General features: G+C 33.8%; 2 protein-coding genes across 4 annotated transcripts; one reads left to right on the top strand and one right to left on the bottom strand.

Moving 5' to 3' along the window:
• Positions 1–647: 647 nt before the first annotated feature.
• On the bottom strand, positions 648–17508 carry LOC112045870 (uncharacterized). Of its 3 annotated transcripts, XM_024082240.2 has the most exons (11): positions 17022–17507; positions 15588–15707; positions 14356–14573; positions 13630–13838; positions 12826–12934; positions 12018–12235; positions 11372–11570; positions 9598–9675; positions 6707–6820; positions 5812–6000; positions 648–5407 (listed from the first exon to the last, which is right to left on the bottom strand). In XM_024082240.2, exons 1-11 carry the CDS (start codon positions 17097–17099, stop codon positions 5398–5400), a joined length of 1542 nt encoding a protein of 513 aa, XP_023938008.1. In that variant the 5' UTR covers positions 17100–17507; the 3' UTR covers positions 648–5397. The 3 variants fall into 3 exon arrangements, with proteins under 3 accessions (XP_023938008.1, XP_023938010.1, XP_023938009.1); XM_024082242.2 differs by lacking the exon at positions 9598–9675 and having other exon boundaries at positions 17022–17506; XM_024082241.2 differs by lacking the exon at positions 648–5407 and having other exon boundaries at positions 5808–6000; positions 17022–17508.
• Positions 17509–18393: 885 nt separating this feature from the next.
• On the top strand, positions 18394–20773 carry LOC112045834 (enkurin). Its single transcript, XM_024082183.2, has 4 exons — positions 18394–18560; positions 19613–19903; positions 19978–20194; positions 20603–20773. The coding sequence occupies exons 1-4, from the start codon at positions 18475–18477 to the stop codon at positions 20771–20773; spliced, it is 765 nt and encodes a 254-aa protein (XP_023937951.2). The 5' UTR covers positions 18394–18474.
• The last annotated feature ends 1387 nt before the right edge of the window (positions 20774–22160 follow it).

Genomic DNA, 22160 nt, shown 5'->3' with positions numbered 1-22160 from the left:
ATCATATTATCATCTCCATATACTTTTATGGGGGGGCGTAACTGGGTTTCTTGGGCCAAAGTTGTATGGGCTGGTGGACATTCCCCTTTGCGTAGTTATAGGGGGTAATCTCTGGATCTACAGAACCGATTTTGAAAAAATCGGTTCTGTAGATCCAGAAAGAAAGCTACGTTATTTGCGAGAAAGAAAGCTACGTTATTTGCGTTAGAAAGCTACGTTATTTGCGAGTATCATAATCAATGTTTTTACTCAGTCAGCCTCCCCAACTGCCCTGCGATGCGTGGTCATTCTTTGGGCATTAACCTATATGGACAAAGCCAATCACAAACACCCGCTAGTCCCCGGTGGCCCCGCTATTCCCGACTCTGGCAGCGGTTGCGGTAACGGCGGGACAAGGAGTGTCAAGAATCTATGGACAGAGAGATATCAAGCGGGTTGCAAGGAGCCGCTGGATGCTGGTGGCTCGAGATCGTTGTGCTTGGAGGTCCATGCAAGAGGGCTATGTCCACCAGTAGACGTCTATCGGCTGATAAGGTAAGGTAAGGTAATCAGTTGTAAAAAATGTTCTACGGATCTCCGACTATTATAAATTATATTAAACTACGAGGAAGGGAACATCATTAGCTTTACAGCAATTAAACAACAAATACAAATCATCAACGTTTATTAAGCAATAGGTAAGTATAATTTAATAAGTTATTAAAAAATTATGGAATGTTAATATACGTTATCCTAATTGACTAGATTGTGGACTATAAACCTAAGCTGAACACCTTAGCATATTTCCCTAAAGGTCTATTGAAAGATATGTGAATAAAAAGCATTCTTTACACCAAAGCCACCTGTCTACATGAACTGGCTAGCCGGTAGTCGAAGCGGCTAAGAATATTTCCTTAGTTAGTGTAACCTCACAACTTGCCGGCTTAATATCATTTTCATCATTTTTACCAAAACGGCAAACTGACATTGGTGTGAAGATTGCAGTTTATTTATGTACAAGGTACTTACCTAATTACAGTGCTTTACAACATAATTAATAATCCTACTTATTTATTTTTGGTGATTGGAATGTTCGTAGTCTTTCTGTATCTATTTGAAAATCCAATAAAATAAACAGATATTTTTTCAACTATTAAAAAATTTGGCAATTATATTTAACTATGTTGTGTTAAAATGCTATTTTCAAAGCCCCGCCTGACGGAACGATTTAACAAAGATAGGTACTACGAGTATCTAGGGACTTAACAAATTGATCTTCAACAAAAAATGAACAACATTTTTAAATTGCATACATAATTTCTTTAACGAAATGTCAAAGTTTTGTGAAAAATAAAAATATAAATTAAGGTTTAAGTGTTTAAGGATAACATTTGTTAGTACAATATTCGTCCCGGCAGGCAGAGCCAGATGTCGCCTAAGAATATTATTGCATTTCCCAGCACAAGGAAGCTTATTGTATTATGGAAGTATCTAGGTACTTATTAATAATAATACTCCAAATGGTATCACAGAATAGGTAATATTATGAACACTGTATAGATAAAATTTTAGCGACCAAGGAATAAAATAAGACTTGATATTCAAGAAACTCGACTACAGTCTACTATTGTAAGTATAATAAAGGCAGTTTTATTGCATATTAAATTTGATAGTAAACAAATAGAAAAGCTAATTATCTAGGTACTTACCTACTTTGATAAAATTATGAAAATTATGAAAGTATATTTGACTTTACATATCCACAAAAAACGCGTAAATTTTTCTTTCCTTTAAAGTTCAATTAATTCTGTTTATACTTGCAAATCATTTTAAAATTTTACACAAAGTAATGGAATAGAGTACCTACTGTGAAACAGTAGTTTATTTGGACTGCTGTGCAGAAGATTGGATTGAGGAGGGGTTACAAACATGTCCTTAAATAATACCCTTTAATTATATAATCAAAGATAATACCTATATCCTCCTCAAGCCACCATCGTAATCGCAGCTTATCTTCAAAAACAACAACAGTTCTGAAAGATATTGCTCAAGAAAATATTATTTCCTTAGGGGACCACAGTTTCTATCTAATAATTAGAAAACTAGATAATTAGATACTTGTAATGAAATTAAATGTGTGTGACAATCTAAACCTAGCATATTTTGGATTGATATATTGCTCATATTCATAAAAATATTATTGCTTTTGTTTATTATTAGTAACATTACTTGAAACACCGACAACTTATTAACTGGAATCTATCTCGTCGGACGAGTACACAACATCGCAGATATCATCAACTATAAGGACGAATAACTACACCTAAATGTTAATAAAATGTAATAATTGCATATATGCCCGATACAACAGCAGTTTGTAGTTCAATAGAAACTACGTACCTACATAATATTATGTAGATGATTAGTAACGCTGAAACTATTTACACGCATTGGTATGCAACTCTACCTTATGTATAATTCTTATCTATGCTAAAATATTTTTGCAATACGTACCTATAATACAATAATTAATCAGATACAAAAATAATTTATTTTTTATGATTGTAATAAAATTTTAGAGGTACATGATTAAATACTTGTTAGCGTGTTCGATGCAAGCTGGAGGGAATTTCAAAATTACAAAATTACTATTTTTAAAAGATTTAAACAATAGTTTTTGCTCTTTTCCAAGTTTCCATAATCATGTATGTTGTTTTAAATTGAAAACCTTATACAGTTTGCAGAAAAAGTAACATGAAATGCCGCGCACTATAGCAGTGTGAGTATTGAGTACATAATAGTTTAGCTGACCATATTGTAAGCCCTTAAAGTTTTACATAATTATTTATAAAGTACGGTCAATTACGATCAATATAGTATAAAATAAATCAATACTAAAGGTTTGGGAGTACATCGGACGGGGCGTGACGGTAGTACGACACGGGCGAGGCAACGACGTGACGAGCCCGCTAAGTTAGCGTCGGCCAACGCGCAGCAGTCGACGTGATTATTTTGAAACATGAATAAAAATGGATTCAGACGTAAAAGCATTGTATTGTATGTATTAACAAAAAAAACGGCGCGAAAGGGGGCATGAAGTAGTAAATGTAAAGTGTCATTAATATGGAGAATATTACGGGCCTTCCCTGGAACTGAAATTCAAATGTCTGTCATAAAAAAAAACCATAAAAAATCTTCTTTTATCAAATTCATTTCTAAAATTACCTATAATTAATTATTTATAGTAAGTATCGCCAGTGTCGTGTCGCCGTTCCGTTCCGTCCACTGTCTACTCACACCGTAACTATCGGTTTTATCAACCGACGAAAAAACGGAGAGAAGGTTATCAGTTCGACACGTACATTTTTTTTCATGTATGAACATGACTTTTTACAGAGTAGTCCGATTTCGATAATTCTTTTTTACTAAAAAGGGTTGAACTTTTTACTAAAAAGTTGATTTTATATAAAAAAAATTCAACCCGAAAGTTGGGAAAATAAGGGTGGTTATAGTTAGTGATTAATGATTACTGATTTATTGATCATTTACAGAGTCTATTTACTGATTGCTGAAATTCACCACTAAAAATTGATAAATAATTATTTTTCATAAAAAATACAACCGACTTCAAAAACATATTTTCCTGGTTTAGCTTAGGTTTAGTTTAGTTTAGGTTGCTGCCAAGCCTGTATTTAATACATGCTTGGTTTCATACTGATCAGTAGGTAGAAAATAATATTATGTTATTTTTCGTTTACCTACCTATGATTTTGAAGTTGATCGGATTTTTTAAAAATAATAATTATACTTAGCATAGGTACTTAGAGTTCTAATCTAAGAATATGGCTCGAAATGTAAAAATATTAGGAATATCGAATTTTCACTGAAATTATTTCATCTTACTTAGATTTAAATATAACTTTACTATAATATCGTAAACAACACCATTAACTATATTGTTGGAAGCTATAAAATGCAGTTTTAAAAACATAATTATGTAAAGTATAAAGGATCGACCAGAGACTATCGTCCGTTATGTTTTTCCCATGAATAAACAAATTACAATTATTATTTAATTATAATTTATTAGCACGTAATAAAAACGTGCGACTGTTTTGAGTCCGAGACTAGAATGCATTTTTCTAGTAATGATAGAGGCATCAGTTTATAAATGTTTATATTTTAAGTATGAAACACCCGCTACATTTACTGCGACTACGGACTAATAATAATTAATAAAATATTATTTTATTAAAATTAATCCTACATTTATGTATTTAAATATATTACGTTAAAATATATTTTTTTTATTGCTAACTTCGATATTGGCACAAACATATTTCAGACTTAGATTTTTGGTAATAGTTATTGTTGAAGAAGACAATATTTTTACAACAAATTAAATTAAACATTAAATTATCACTAATAATACTGATGAATTAAAACTGACTTTCAGGTATATGTCGCTGTTATGAGCTGGCATTACTAGTATTGTTACTTTTATGTATTGACATGCTCTTTATCAGTATTTGCATTTATATATAGTATTATAAATTATAGATGTATCTAGTATTATGCCAAAAAGAAACTCGTTTGTTACCTATGATATGTAGTATATAAAGAAGCTAAATATTGATGTGTGTATTGTTTAAGTATACCTATTTAGCAATTGCTTTGTTTGTTATTCTGTCTATTATTTTTTGTATACCATAACCATAATTCATAGTGGGTACAGGGGCTTTAGACAAGCCCATGTACTATAAATTATGGTCAGTTTTAGATAAAATGGCTTGCTCTAAACGACACGCTGAGTCTGAAAAAATCTCAGCATGTAGTGGTTTTCCCCATACGAATGCACCGTAAATTCATAGATTTGTGGTCAGACAGATTTAAAAACCGGTATCAAAGCCAAGATAGCCGAGATAGCCCAGTGGGTATGACCTCTGCCTTCGATTCGTAGGGCGTAGGTTTGAATTCAGTCTGGGCATGCACCTCCAACTTTTCAGTTATGTGCATTTTAAGATTTTAAATATCACGTCTAAATTGGTTAAGGAAAACACCGTGAGAATACCTGAGAATTGACTATCGAAACTTCAACAAATTATGACTTTTATTAGGATTACTTCATAAAAAACAACATGTAACAAAACTTATAGCCACACTAAGTATACCTACATGTAAAATACTTTATGAGTTATCCATACCAGCTATCGCTAATCGGTGTGTGCCTGTTTGTACTATAAACAACTACAAAAAAATAGTATCCGTATATGTACTAATATATTTCAATTGAGAGCTTACTCTTTTAATTCTATATCAAGCTTAAACAATCATAACAAGAAAATACATAGATTAAAAAATATTTGTGTTATTTATTGCACTTCAAATTCGCAGCATATTTTTCAGAATATGGATGATTCAAACAACTCTGCAAAAAAAATATTAATTAGGATATTATAAATCATTACACTGTATAAGGTCTGCATTTTCTAGGTAGGTATAGCAGAAAAATCATTTTTGGTATATTACTCGCTCTTTCACTGCTCCGCTTATCCAATCTACGAGTAAGCCTATATAGCTTTAGATTATGAGTTAAGAGTCCGACGGTAAGGCCATGAATTATTGGTTTTTCTTTTTTTTATTAAACTTGTATTAGCTAAAGGAGTTTTAAAGCGCGTGCCTTTCATTAATATGTGATAGTAATAACCTTTCCTAAAAGGAGATGCTTGTTTCTGCTGTGGGATGCCTTCAACTGAGTTTAAATAAAAAGTTGGATAACTTCAACAATTTAATAGTATACCTATCATCGTTTTCTAATATATATATACTTACATTTTAGCAGATTTCTTATTATGCTTCTGATATATAGATCCTTTCGCCAAGCCGCCAGGTCCTTTAGCTAAGCCAGAAGGTCCACGAGCTAAAGAGCTTGATTTCCCTCTTGGTTCTGGCCCGTCTGGTTTCACTGATGCACCATAACGCAGGTCGGGATTTGGGCCATTCCATGTCATATAGTCTTCCCTGTGTTTAAATCATATCGTTAAATAATAAACGGGTAGTACAACTTTAACAACTCGAAAAAATTGTGGCTTCTACGAATTGAACTCGAAACGAAAAAAGGTTGCCAAATGACAGTAGATTTTGTGCTGGTACAATGTATGATCATCTTAACATAATATAAAAGAAAGTCACTTCCCGTCGTCTGTGCGGTTAGATATTTTAAACTATTATATGTACCTATGCAACGGACGTTACTGCAGTTTTCAACGAAAACTAAAAAAGACGATAAATAAAGGAGAGAAGGTTAACAATTCGACGTGTTTATTTTTTTCATGTATGAATAAGTGTAACTTTTTACGGTGTAGTCCGTTTTTGATATATTTTTTGATTAGAAAGGGTATGTTTCAAAATATTTCAAAAATATCCAAAAACTAAGGGTAGGAAAACAGGGGATGATTTATGAATACCCGTTAATTGTAAAGTAAAACCACGCATAACTTTTTATAGTGTAGTCTGATTTTGATAATTCTTTTTTTTTATTAGATAGGACATTAAAATTAGTACAGCGGAATTTTTATAATTCTTTGATAAAAAGTACCTTACCTTTTTCATAAGCCAGAAATAGGTAACATACCGATAAGAATGATCTTGATTTTAACATTACTGATGACTTTGATTTTGATCTAAGGATGATTAAGCGGTACGAAAATATCCATAAAATACTTACAATAGTAGGTTGTCCTTAGGTCCTTGTCGAAGTAACGGATTTGCTCCAACATTTGGCACGGAGTACTGAGATTTGTGTTTAGATTCGGTATTGCTGGTCGTTTTCAGAATAGGCCTGTGGCAGTAATAATAAACACTATACGATAAAAAATTCTTGTATGTAACTGTTTTCAAGAATATTTTATAATTTTGCTATTTCAATTGAGATTGCAATGAAAGAGATTTATGGCACATTTTACATTAATTTTCGCTAAGGTCGTGCCGTAATTTTTTATAAATCTAGAAATTTATTCTTTCGAAATTAAAGCATCAAATAACAATTACCCTAATATTTATTGGAGTGAGTCAAAAGTTTTGGAGAGTGGCTAATTATAATTGTAGAGATGACCGATTTTTAATTAAAAAAATCGGTCAATAGCCGGTATATTTGCACATCACCACATAAGTTCATTAAATACTATGAAACAGAAACACATTTAACATAGAAAAACGTGAACATAGTATATGTAGGTACTTGTTAATATTAAAAAAATAATATACATATAATATAGAAAACACCACAAAACAAACGTAGAAAGCTTTTATAGCAACTCACACTTAATATCACAACATCGACTAATATAGACTAATCGAAAGTGTGTAATTGGTAAATGACTACTTAAATTTATTTGTTAATCTAGTTGGTTACTCGTAGATTATACGATAAGGTTTTATACTTAAGAATTAGGTGACGTTACTGTTTCCGTAACGGAGAGAACGTTCATGGTTGGGACGGACAACGGACCGGACGGCGACGCGATACTGGCTAGACGTGACATCACGCCGTCACTTACGACGCGTGGTTAGTTACGTCACGTTGCCGTCGTGTCTAAAGGAAATATATCATGAGCACAACGAGACGGTCCGTAATCAGGACGCGAAAGCGAAATTACTGTCCATGTTTTGATTTTCAATTTGAAGTAATTAAACTGACAACGGGTCGGGTGTTCATAGCGCTTTTCGCATTAATTGTATTTTAATACAAAAATGGACGTGAAAAAGCCTTATTTTATTTAATGCCTCGTCTTTTGCTACTTCGATTCATGATGTTATGGACCCACCCACCCCGCAATATGCCATTCACGCGTTGCCGTCCCTGTACCGTCGCGTCGCTTACTCGTCCCACCACGTACGCTGTCCGCCATATTAGTCAATCTCGGCTACAAAGTACAAACCGTTTGACATAATTTATGTACATTGTTGATTGCTCTAATACAAGGTTGGTTTAAAAATGAGAATTAGAACAACCCAAAGGAAAAGCCTAATATATATGAAATCTAAGTAGGTTTAGTATGTTTTAATGGGAACATTCGTTTTATTAAATGCTACGAAGTACACCAGCTAGTGTAATAGAAGAGTATGTTGATGATGATAATGATGATGATATACCTATTTTATAAAGTGCCTATAAAAACGTATATATTTACTAACAAATAGACACTGTTTCTACTTTCTTGAAAATATATTTATTGCACAAACGTTTTTAGTTTAAGACTTTGAAAAAAAAAGAAAAAAATGGTTTTGGTTAAAGTAAATGCCTAATAAATATAAAGGTTTTAAAAAATATACAAATATTGCTAATTAAAATAATGGGTTGTTATGGATGTAATGTAATGAGTCATGATTTTCTAGTGTCTCTATGAACTAATCTTGATAATCATGTTTACTATGTAAAATAAAATGTTAAAATTGTTTTAAATGAAATAAAACTATGTTTTTATTATCCTTTATACAACTAATTCCACAGTATTATTATAATTAAAAAAAAAACACTTAAAAACCTTTTGCTGCAAATATAAACACATTCGTATTAGTGCAGAATAGATTCAGAAATATCAGGGTGGCTTTGGTATTGGTTGGTCAGAACACTTGCCTGGCTGTATATTGTATAAACCATATTCACTGACCCTAGATATGCCTGAATTTACCATTAATATATGAACAGCACTCACAAAAACAAATCGAACCATCAAAATCCTAAACTAATAAAATTTAAGCTCACAAAAATAACAGCATGCAATCATACTATTCTTGCAAATAGAAAAAATGTACACCTTCTTAACATCTCGGTTTCTCAAAATATTAGTTATTCCCATTGAAATATAAATAAGCCAAATAAGACAAGTATTTTGCAAAAAACTGATTTATCTCTGATTTATCTCGAACAACTTCGATTGTTGTAAATAAAAATACATATTATCTGTTATACTTTTCTTATCTTTGTAAGATAACATAGATGTTCACATCAGGTGTTCATATTTGAACTTTCCATTTTATGTTTAATTAAAGTTCATATAAAATAAAATTTAGTCATAAAAATCGTAATAACAAGGAAATAGTAACATCATGTAAACCTCATCCTTCGCGTCGCGGTAGTACACCTACAATATTTAATACCTAATCATATCCATATCTTTTTACACGCTTTATATTAGATTCGCTTGTAACTATGTATGTAACAAAATCTTGGAATCTTCATTTGACCCACTTCCCGGTCTTTGATTAAGATGAAATTTGCACACGCTCTGAGTTCTGATGACAATACATGATTCGCTTAGAAACGTCATTACAAATCTAATATGGCGGCCTCCCCAATCACTTTAACTAAGTAGGAAAGACAAATCTTGAAATCTTAATTTGACCCACTTCCGGGTCTTTGTGTGGATGAAATTTTGCACACGCAATAGTTTTAATGCTCCAGAGCGAGGAATGTCCTCAAAATACGGGCCTCAAGATACACTGCCTTTTGTAACCGACCCTTGATCGAACAGTTAAACGAAAGCTTCTTAAGGTTTCGTTTTTCTATAGCCTTGTTATTAAAATTTTTATGGTTAGAGACATGCACGCACGTACTTCAAGTGTTCGGTCCACGTCTTGAGGCGGCGTACGATGGGCGCGGCAGGCGGTCTCCGCTCCTCCACTGGACTCACGCTGACCGTACGAAATGCGATGAGTATGAATGATGTTTGCGAGGCGAGATTTGTTATACACGTGTGACAGGTTACAAGTATTCAAAATATATTTAGACTTTAAAAAGCGGTCGGGGTACCCTCGTTAGGATATAACTGCTTCAAAATTACAATTATAAGTAATATACTGTAAAAATACCCGTGTTATATGAAAAAAAAACATTGCCTTGTGAGCCTAGCCCAGTGTATTATCCCAGCCCAGCCTTAGGCTCACAAGGCACATAGACATTGAAGTTTCTTTCGAGAATATCAATGTTAAAAGGTCGTTGCGAGAAAATATATAAAACCTCTTTATCTTTCTGTTATCCTCCAGTAAATGAAATTTTAGAGTAATAGTATAAAAAAAATCAGGGCAAATGGTACTCCCAGTAAAATATTATTTAAAAATTAAAAATAAAAGAATTGTAGTAACTAATACTCTTCTTAACTTATTATTTTGTGACTTGTCGATTTTACCAGTTTAGTCTGCTGCAAACCGTATAAAAGTACTTCTTTCTAATAAATATACCACATTTTGTTTATCTGTATATACTTTTAACGCAACATGGATGTTATTTATCTGATTATTCGTTTAAACATCAGGTTTCTCATGCGGTTTTTTCGGGTAGAATAAGTTATAGATATTTGTAGCAGTATCTAGGCTTACTTCATTAACGTAACGAGAACGTAAGGACATAAAAGAAAAAAAAAATATACGCGAATGTAATAAAATTTTGAAACAAAGTATATTAAAATAAATTAATTAGTAATTCGTTTAATGTTAATTTAGTGTTTGATATATTATAGATATAACTAATCTCGCCCGAATTCGTAATACTAAACAAGGGTTGCACAAAAAATTACAAAACATCTAGGTAGGTACTCATTGATAATTTATGGCTTTCTGTATTGAAGTTGAACTTTTGTGCAACCCTAATTGACATGAGAAGCTAAGAAGCAGTGTGAGGTATAATTTTACGTAAATTATTAAGACAAATAAATATTTACTATAAATAGATTGATTGCTGATGAAATGTATACAAATAGATAAATTATTATTTCATGTACAAATTAGTGCAAATGTACAACTTTAGTTACCTTAATGATAATGAAGAGTAATCGTTAAAATATTTATGTAGGTAGAGAAACAATGCCGAATTTTTCGTCATGGTTTTGTTTGACCCTAAATAAAATACAGCTTATACACTTCACACATAAATCAACATTTTTTCGTTACATTTATATTACATCCTGTCTATGTTTATATTATTAGTATCTTTGTATGTTTACTATTATATAGTAATCGTTTATTATTTTTTATTAAAATTGTAATATTTCGGTTCTTATTTTAAATACTATACGAATCTAATACATTTACTGTTTATATTAGTTTTGACATTAATCAACTTAACTACCATTTTCGATATTTTTTCCATCCTACAGAGGTAGGTGGAGGTAAAGAGAACCATCGCATATGCGGATAAATTATTATAGTTCAAAATCCCTTCCATAGTCTGAATATTTTATTATGGAGGGAAAATTTACAATCGCGCGTGAACTTCGCGTTTGATTGTAAATTTATCGCGTGAAAGCTTTTTGAAAGACGTGGTTTTTCTTCCATCCTAACTTATCATTAAAATGGATAACGTCTATTCCATAAAGTCAAAATATAGTCTTACCCCTTTTTTAACTCTGCAGTATCAGGTCGCCTCATGTCCTTGAGTTCTGTGGTTGTCACAATTTTTGGCGTCTCCTCTTCCTGTTTGACAGCTGTTAAGATCTGCTCAGCCCTTTCTTCATTGAAGTCTACACTTTCTAATGCAATGGATACCACTCTCTCAGCAACACTACTGTATTTGTTTTGAAGTTTTCGTTTCACTATAAGCGTTGAAATATATGAATGATGTAAAGAGAAGAGAAGACACTGTCATATTAGACCGACTGCGCGACGTTAGGGAATCTATCTTAACAACTACAAGTTTGATAGTCGCTCTAAGCAAATATATAGGGTATTTGCCAATAAAGACTATCCACCAATATATTGGAAGGTATTTTTTATTCAGGAATAAGAAATACCTATATCATATTATTACAATCAATCAACACAAAATCTTGACAAATTATAAACCAAAACCTGCCTTATATATCATCTTTCTATCTCTCTATCTATTGGTGAAAATCCGTTCAGTAGTTTTGAGTTAAACGCAAACAGACAGAGATAGACATACACCAGACGTGGACACACAGAGGACTTTGTTTGTGTGTATACATATAAAGTTGTGTATCATATAAAAACCATATGTTAAAATGTATGTCCATACTTACATGCATCTTTTTCTTCAGTCGTCTTGGTTATTATAATTTTTTTTGGAGGAGGAGGTGTTTCTTTATCTTTCTTCTTTTGTTGAGTCAATACTGTCTCCTTCTTCGTGTATCCAATAGAGATTAGTTCCTCGCTTGCCTTTTGTACATTATTGTCCTTATTAGCTAATATATCAAGAATAAGAGTTTCTTCCGCTTTTGGAAATACACTTTTTAAGTACCTAAAACAATAAGATAGTGCTATATTTTTCCACCCTTCAGAGCAGTGGATTTAACTTTTGAAAGGGGAATGCCAGCATCCAATACAACGTCGGCCCCTGGAACCCAGGTATACCCTGGTATAAAATACATAGAGATTATATTAAGATGTAAAAATAAGGATCTGGTGAAAAAATTGGCTTAATAAAAGAAAAAAACATTTATGTTATCACTCTTCTTACTCATATTAAACTGGTTAACATTTTGATACTAAATCGGCGAAGTAACATTTGAAGCTGTATATTTTTTTTCTGTTACAACAAACTTAACAAACAAGAAAACGAACTAAGCAGTAAATCAATCATACGTCTTCCAATAATGTCGTAAAACTCAGGCTGTATGGTCAACGATTTTCGCTTGTCCCCGTTGTGGACAAATTAACGATGAATTAGAAATGTCGTAAAACGTTGTATCAAACTTTTTTTGCAATTGCAATTGCAAATTTAAAGTAACGATTATTTTAAATGTAAGTAAATTGCCGGGCAGTTAGGATAGACCAGGGCCGGGGATAGGCATTCCCTTTTAAACTGTTAACGATAGCTGGAATACATACTTCAACTTCATCTTCGGTGACTGGTGCTTTGTTTGTTGTGTATCAACATTTTTTGTAAGTCCATAATAGCTGGAAGCACCAGACGTTGGCCGTAGCAATAGTGGTGACCCTATTATTAAAAAAAAAACATTACTGTTATATATCAGTACCTATAACAACTGAAGTAGGTATGGGTACTGATATATAATATCAGGGTGAAACGTGCGTAGAGGGTTTTCTGACGGAGCTGTCCCATGGATTAGTAAGTTCTTTAAGGATAATATTAAATTAAATTAATTACTAATAATTATGTACTTTTCGTTTCGAACAATGCGTGTTGCCACTGATGACTTACGGAGCTTACGGAGCGAAGTCAGTCACCGGTGATTGACTTTGAGCCTTCTAAGCGAGCGAGCGATCTGAGCTTAAATTTTTTTTGCAACATTATATCAGAAATGAGAAAATCCGCAGAAGAACCAAAGTCACAGTCAAACAGCTCAGCGGGTCGCGAAGCTTAAGTGGCAATGAGCAGGGCACACATTTCGATGAGTCGATGGACGGCAGGGTTACAAGTTGCTGGAAAGTTGACCCCGCGCCAGAAGGCGCAGCGGCTCGAAACCGTTATGTTTGGTCCAGTCTATGCAAGAGTTTGCATGGAGTTCCAAACGTAACGATTTTTTTTTTGTGTACCAGCTTTGGACGTCCATCGACTGTTACTGATGATGATTATGAATTTTCGCAAAGTAACGCCTGCTGCCATTCAATAAATAATATTTACAATCTGTTTTATGTCTTAACAAAGAAATAATTGTGTTTGTAATTTACCTTGAGGAGTGCCAGTCATTGGAGTGAAATGATTAGAACTATGCATTGATCCCGACATGCCCTTGGCTAATTGTAATGCTGAGTACACTCCCATAGCACTCTTTTGCAGTCGTGATGTAGAAGGTGACATTGTCAGCGGGCCTGGAGTAGTGATTGGATGTTTTTCCACTTGCAGTGCACTGATTACTACAGCTTCACGATTGTAATATCTGTCACAAAATCGACATTTAAAATATGAATAAAAAAAAGGTTGACCACATTTCCAAAAATACGCACCACGATATACCTAGTGAAGATAAAATAATGACATAATTTATTATCGACCAATAACGCCGAATATATAATGCCGTTATTCGGTGCCATAGGACGAAAGAGAATAATATTTCCGGCTCTGCTGCTATGGGTTGACTATGACGTTTTTTTTCCTCAGGAGATATGTGGTGACCCTTATCGTATTCTTAGGAGTGTGACATTATGCATTATATTAGTTTTAAGCGTAAACAACAAAAGCTTTTAGTAAAGATCAGAAAAGGTATATATAAATACGTACATTGTACATATCTATCTACTTACCTAATCTATCTAAATCTATCTAACATAACATCTTGAGTCGAGCCTATAAAAATAATACTTACCAGGGACATTTTGGTACATCATTGAGGCGAAAAGGCAGGGGTTAAAGTTTAGTGAACCAACAAAAATTTAATAACGCAAGATGTTACTTACTTTCTCAGTAAAATTTTTATATGTGTTTCACTAACAGTTGGAAACATTGCACTTATTTTGGCAACAAGGGCATCAGTGTCCGAATTAAGAGTTAGAGAATCTTGGAACTTTTCATTGAGGTGTGAAACTCGACCAGGGATGGGGCTGCCTTTTGGTGTGAGGCAGAGGGCACGACCCAATATTGGGCTTTCACTTGGCGTTGCAAATGCTCTCGGGTCCTGCATTAAATATAATTCATAACAATTAAAATTAAATAATAAAAAAAAACATCCATACTAATATAATTATGTAAAAGTAAGTATGTCTGTTATTGTTACCTTTTCACGGCCAGACAGCTAAACCTATTTGGATGAAGTTATAAGTGAGCATCATCAAGCATGTTTCCCGGGATGTGTAAAAACACAATTTCACGTGAAAAATTTGCGAGAAATTAATAATAGTTATTATTTATCAGCCTATTTTACGCCTACAGGTCCAGACCTCTCTCCTTATTTGAGTTAGCGGACGAAGGGTGACAACTTTTAATTTTGAAGTGATAACTTCATATGGGAGGGTAAACCGCTTAGTAACGCAACGCGTTACGGCACCACTCTGTCTGGCTTCCCTATCTCTCAGACATACAGCAACAGGTTGAAGTTACTTCTGTCGACCGTTCCGAGACGCACACATTTACAACTTCACAATTCCAGGTTGCGTATTTTTATTGAAGACTCCATAGAAGAAACCAACGCTCAGTATCACATAACCCGACTCAAATCCTCATTATCCAAAACCACAAAGGCAGTCTATTATTCTAATATTTTATATACAAAGCTTGTGAGTAATCTCTGAAACTACAAAACAGATTTTGATAACTCTTTTTACCAATTTGAAAACCACGTCATTTTCACAGTATATGGCTATATATACTCGTATATTTTATCCCCGTGCCCGTATTCGCACGGCAACGGTAAATACGCCCGCGCCGTTGAACCCGCGGGATAGTACCTACTCGTAAACAATGAAAAAATATAAACTCGATTTGTTTTATTTTTAGGCAGATATATATTATAGGTACATCTATGCTAATATTATAAACTGTCTACGGAACCCATTTTGAAAATTCTTTTACAACTAGAAAGCTACGTCATTTTTTAATGACTTAGGCTGTATTTTATCCCCGTATTAACGCGGGAACGGGAACAACGCAGTTGCAACCACAGAGCCGGGTAGTAAAATATAAATATACTTACAATGTGAGGCCTGAGTCCCTTAGGGTAAAACATTTGCGGGCTTTGCTGAGCTTGGAAGGCATGTTGCAGACGGACAGGTGAAGGATATGGATGGACGTGATAGGGCGAGCCGTGCGTTGACTGTGCAATTCCACGGTACAGACATGACAGACAGACAAACAAATCACACTGTGAATTGGTGCTAGTGTTGAGAGACTGCATAAAGATAGGCGTCCGCATCGTAAGTATCGGATGCATTGTATTAAAAAAAAAAACGTTAGACGATCCACACGATGCGGATCAGTGGACGCACTTTTATAATTTTCTATACAAAGAATACTACGTTTCGCTTGATGCGATGCGATACGGATATGTGGACGCCTACCATAACAGTGCTCTCAAAATTTTGTTAGTTTAGAACACAAAAAAAAAATATCTTTCATATATAAATACGTATATCTAAATGTTACTATAATTTATAATAATTATTTCAAAGCTAAAACAATCCCTTACATTAAACTAATAAGTCCCATGTAACGACACAAATTAATAGTCGTTATAATTAAATAGGGCTTAAATAATTAATAACCTCGAAACCCAGTAAATGGATTTTAATGATTTTTGATTAATACTTTTTTTTTCTCTTCGTTCAAATGTATTTAATTATTTAAGATAATTCATACACCAGTTATGGTAAAATGTATAAAGGCTCAATTCTATAAATGTACCATCATGTTAAACCTACATTTTCATGAATAAAATATCATTCATTCATTCATAACAAAAATTGGCTCTTAAAAGATTAGTATTTTACAAACGGTTCCCTAAATCATAAAGTATTTGTAGAAGACCCCTCATATCTTTCAAAGACCGATTCCACGATACCTCACACTATGAAATAAAGGGGAAAATTTGCATGTAGGGGAGGTACCCTAAAAAAACTTTTCAAGATTTTATTTTTATTGTTTATTTATTTATTGATATACTAACAAAGAAACATTATTAATCTATACATAGGTAAAACTTAATCTAGTGCTAAACGAAGCCATCTTTTAAGGGTTTATACAGCATTGTTGTTTGTTGTCCGGTTAAATATAAAAATTAAACTACAATTAAAACTACAAATTACATTTACGTCAAGTGTCCTATTGATTAAATTGTTAATTAATTTTACGACTTTATTCACATTTTTAATGTTCATACGCATGCTAAGTCAGTTTTCTAGTAATAATAGTCTCTGCGCTAAACCGCGGACAGACGGACAGACATTAGACAGACATGGCGAAACCATAAGGGTTCCATGTAGACTACGGAACCCCAAAAAGGGGTAATCAGGTATCCCCAGTTTCCCACTTCGAATTCGAGTAGATCCCAAGGAAATTCAGATATTATTAATATAATTATCGTAAAAAAAAATCGTGATATTGATACAAATTATCGTAATATTAATCCTACCTGAGGATGAATGCATTCCATTGCCATATGATGTGCCGCAGTTGGAATAGACTTGTGTCTCGCGCGTATTTCTTCCATTTTTACACTTAAAATTTTATTTGTCGGTTTTATAAAACAGTTTTCTTGTACAGCTTTCAATTGCAAATCCGTAATTTGTTTATTAACATTAAACAAAGGATTTTTAATTTTAAGTTAATTTCAATCCTTCCCTCCTTTATTTTGTTTGGCAGTGTTTTTAAATAAAACAGCGGAAGCTCGTTATCTCGGAAATCGCATTATAATACGGCAATTTTATGGACATGTATTTTAACCCGACAGTTTATTGATGTTTGTTGTAAATATAAGGTAATCTTGAGTTGTGTCTGTGAACTTGTAACTTAGCCGCATAAACATTGCGTAATGTTAAAAAAATCAATACTTAATACCCCAACCCACCCCAACCGATGTTATATAATCTGTATTAGTAATCCCGTATCACCATTCACCCCAGACTAAATACATAACGACTTGATGCACCCAAATGAAGTTGGCCGGTGAAAGTTAAACGCAGATGGCGCCATCAGCGCTGAAGCCATTACTATTGTCTGTGACGTTTTATAGCGGGGGATTTAAAAGAAGAAGCGCGTTTTAAAACAAATTCAATCTTTGAAAGGTTAAAGTAAAGGTTACATACCCTTTGACACTAATATAAAAAAAAGCTTTGAGACAGTGGGACTTTACTTTTGGTCTTAATTAGATAATGCTTCTATGAATCCATGAAAAAATAAAATAGAATGTGTCTTCTGTACAGATTAATTTCTTATATTATTGTCAATTTTCTTTTTCGATGATATATAATAAAATATTACCTATTTACCTATTTTTTAATAATATAAGTACTTACCTATTTTTAGTATAGACTAATTCGCTGAAGAAAGACTGTTTTATTTATTTATAAGTTCTTAGGTTACTATAAACTCATATGGAAAATTGGGAAGTCGATACTTTTTATTCTGGAAAATTCATGGTTTGCGTGGGATATTTGTCACTTGCTTTTTCATTCACGGTTGCTTATTTGTCAGAAACTCATTTAACACATTCGCTGCGGTACCAGGTCAATTTACCTCGAACGTTTAGCGTCTTTAAGAGTTAAGAGTTAAGAGGTCGATGGACCTCGTACCGGACCACATAAAGTTCTAGCATGAGGTCAAAAACCCCGTACCGCACCAGAGGAAAGTACAGAAAAATCAGTGCCGCAGCGAACGTTTTAAGCTCAGGGATACTCTGTGCTTATTAAATCTATGACCATTCTGTGACTCGATGTTCCTGAGTTCGACCTCATACAACGTATTGATTAGATATTATTTGTTTGTAACTAGGAAACCAGATGTTTTGTTAAATCAAAGTCAAATCTTATATTGAATTTAATAGAAATTTTAATTATTTTAAATCATCCCGTTTAAAGATTTTTATCATGTCTATCGTAAAAATAGTTCACCACGATGAAGTTATTTACACTATATTGGATAAACCTCCCCCAGAGCCACCAAAGACACCAAGGTTTTTATTTACTACATAAAAGATTTTTGTTTCATTTATTTATGTGTCCTTTTTTTAATTAATGTTTAATAGTTTGATAGTCGCTGTGCAGTCACAAGACAGAAAGATCATTTTTATATCAATTCTTTTCCTACTTATTAGTTCCTCACGAATTCCGGACCTATCTTTTTCCTCTGCATTCACGACTCGAGACCAATTTTATTATTGCCTCGTAAGGTGCACTGCGGTTCCTAGCTAATAAATCAATCAACCTATACTATACAACGAGGTTTGTGATATTGTACGGGATCTGGTGATATCTGTATTTACTAAACTGATTTTGAAAATTCATTTAACATTCGAAAGCCACGTTATTTGTGAGTCTCATATAATAATATAATAAAAACACCATTGCTGATTTTACATAATATTATTGAAATGTATTATTGACACTGATAGTTCTTTCTTCAGCTTGTCCATAAGTATCTTAAGCTACATTTTATCCCAATATTCTCAGAGGAACGGGAACTACGCAGATAAAGCCGTGGGGCTTCGGCTAGTATTCAATATATTGAGACATAATATACCTACATAGTAAAACGGTTCTAATTCTATTTGAATTTCTGATTTCTTATTGATTCTATTGAAGATATTTTATGTAAAAATAATGTAATTCAAGATTTTTCCCCATAAGGATTAAAAAGGGGTTGAAGTTTTTTCAATATAAATCGTTCACTTTTTAAGTTATACTTTTGTTAAATTATTAGGGGTGAAATAGGGGTTGAAAGATTACCTATATCAAGTTTCACGCAGACGAAGTCACGGGCGTCCGCTTCTTACAAATAAAGCGATTAGGTACACATAAGAAAGACTTAATACAATACTAGCAGACATTCCGCGGTTTCAATCCTATAGTTTTTGTTCCCGCGGGAACACCTATGATGACACTCACAAATTATGTGGCTTCCTACTGGCAAAAGTATTTTCAAAATCGGTTCAGTAGATCCAGAATTTACACCTACATTTTCGAGACAAAGATTGTAAACAGGTTCCAAATATTTTTAAATTGAAAGGTATGAATCGCAATTGGAGAAACAACTTAAAGAGATGAAGATACCGCAGCTGCGGCGAACTTTTGGATATGCAGAGACACCATTGAAAGTCCCCGATCAGTTTTTAAAGAAAGGAGAGGGACTTGGTCAACCAATGAAAAAGTCTGATCACAAATGCATTGCAAGTGGAAGTCTACCACCAGTGCCAAAGTGTCCTCCACCTGGGAAAAAACCCGAGAAACCGAAAACTAATTTCAGAGTCCTTAACATCAAGAAAGTAATAAAGACGAAGCCCTTACTCGTAGAACCGAGGTTAGCTAACACCTAATTGTATTTGATTTATTTAAATAGTCTTAATAAATTTTGGTGATAAAAGTATTTTTTAGGTTGGTAGATACTAGAGATGGTCATACGAAAAAGATAAAAGGCTCCGGAGAAGTCCCAGAATTTTGCTTAAGAAAGGACTTTGGACAAATGCCTGAATATTTAGTTAAAAGAAATAGACGAATACAAAAGGAGTTGGATAAAATTAGATACGCCGAAGAGAATAAGGAGAGCCTATGTAAGCTTATTAACGAAGAAGAGAGATTGGAACTGCTGAAAGTAAGTGTACATTTTACCTTATCTAAACTATGAAATTATACTAAGAACATCCGACATAGGCATTTTTAAGCAGCGCCAGATCATTTGACTTTTTGCATTCAATCGATGCCAGCCACCTTCCACAGATCATCGCTCCACCTAGTGGGGGGGACCGAGGTCTCAGAGTCAGAGGACTCAGGTCGTTCGAAAGACATAACCAGCCCACTGCCACTTCAATGTACTAGCCCTGACTAGAGCTATGGCGGTTACCTACTCTAGCCTTTTGGAAAATCATTTGGTTCCGGATTTTATCCCTCAAGAGATTCCAAGCATGCTCGTAGCTCTCTCCATAGCTTTCCATAGATCGGAGATTTAACGTGTTTGAAACGAAGTAGTGAAAATTCCAATAACTTTTATTTATTGTTCTAGGACTTAAAATACAATTGGCAGCTACTACAGAAAGCTTTCCTGCAACTCCCAATATTAACAGATACCATTCCAAAAATACATCGAAAGACGAAAATGGAGCAAGAGTTAAAACAATTGGAAAAAGACATAGCATTAGTAGAATCTAATCCTTACATTTATATCTATGAATAAATCATAATCGAAATGGTGCACACCATTAACATAAACGAGAAGTTTTAGTTATTAAAAACACGTTGAAATAAAACTCAAGATTCTTATTATAAGTGCATCTAAAAGACAAGTCTTATTGTGATATCTATTACTAGCGGACGCCCGCGACTATAGGGCGTATAGGGAGTAATTTCTGGATCTACAGATTTTTGAAAATTCTTTCACCGACAGAAAGCTACGTTATTTGCGAGAGTCATAGGCAATTTTCTTACTCCGTGTTCTTTCGGAAACGGGAACTACGTGGGTGAAACCGCGGGGCTTCATTTAGCAGCACTTTTTGTACCGAAACTATGACTAACTAACATACTGTAAAAGGCAAATCTTATCTCTATAATGTCCTCTTGATTATTAAGTAGTTTACTTTGATAAGGATTTGATCGTTATAATTTTTTTTATAACTTTAACTAATCGAAACGTGAGGACAACACTATTTTTGTTGTCACATTATTTTTAAGTTAGACATTTCTACCTTCCAAACTTCCAAGATTCTTAAGAAGGAGATAACTCCAGTTTTGTTGCAAGAATCCCAAATAGTTTAGTTATTGTTGGCACTGCAGTCGGAACTTCAATAGCCAACAACAGTTTCTGGCTATTAATAATTTATAACTCCACCGTATAATTAGACCTTGATTTTGGTTGGACGAAGTTGTGAGCACTTGCTAGTATAATGCACAGAACATTCTTAAAATTGAGGTTAATAGTTTAGGCAACCCATTTATTTCTAAATATACAAAAGGGTTAATGGGCTTCGCGGAATATATTGAGGATGTTACGAGATTACAGTACGACCGATAACAATTTTGGCGTCTTCTCTGGTCTGGGAAAGGATACAATAAGGAACTTACACTATGTGCGCTATAGCATGGTGGCGGTGATAATTGCCCGTATGATGTGAAATGGTGGCAAGAATACTGGCTGCGTTTCCGAGCCAGCCCTTCTGTCACCAGTCGAGGTAAAATAATTCCGAGAAATTTTTTGCTACTGCGATTCCATGGTTTTTTTTACAAGTTAGCCCTTGACTGCAATCTCACCTGATGGTAAGTGATGATGCAATCTAAGATGGAAACGGGCTAACTTGTTAGGAGGAGGATGAAAATCCACACTCCTTTCGGTTTCTACACTACATCGTACCGGAACGCTAAATCGCTTGGCGGTACGTGTTTGTCGGTAGGGTGGTAACTAGCCACGGCCTAAGCCTCCCACCAGCCAATGGTATCCTCGGCAAAATGTACCTTTTGCTCTCTTGATCTTGATTGAAAAACAAAATCTATATAGAGGCTTTTTTAGGCTTCGCAAAACCATTACAAAAAAAGGTTTGGGAGTGCGTACAGGATATTATTTTCAGCAA

The sequence above is a fragment of the Bicyclus anynana genome, chromosome Z (assembly GCF_947172395.1).
Source record: "Bicyclus anynana chromosome Z, ilBicAnyn1.1, whole genome shotgun sequence".
Lineage (NCBI taxonomy): Eukaryota > Metazoa > Arthropoda > Insecta > Lepidoptera > Nymphalidae > Bicyclus > Bicyclus anynana.
Note: the sequence above shows the minus strand (reverse complement) of the source record. Positions and strands in the feature narration are given on the sequence as shown.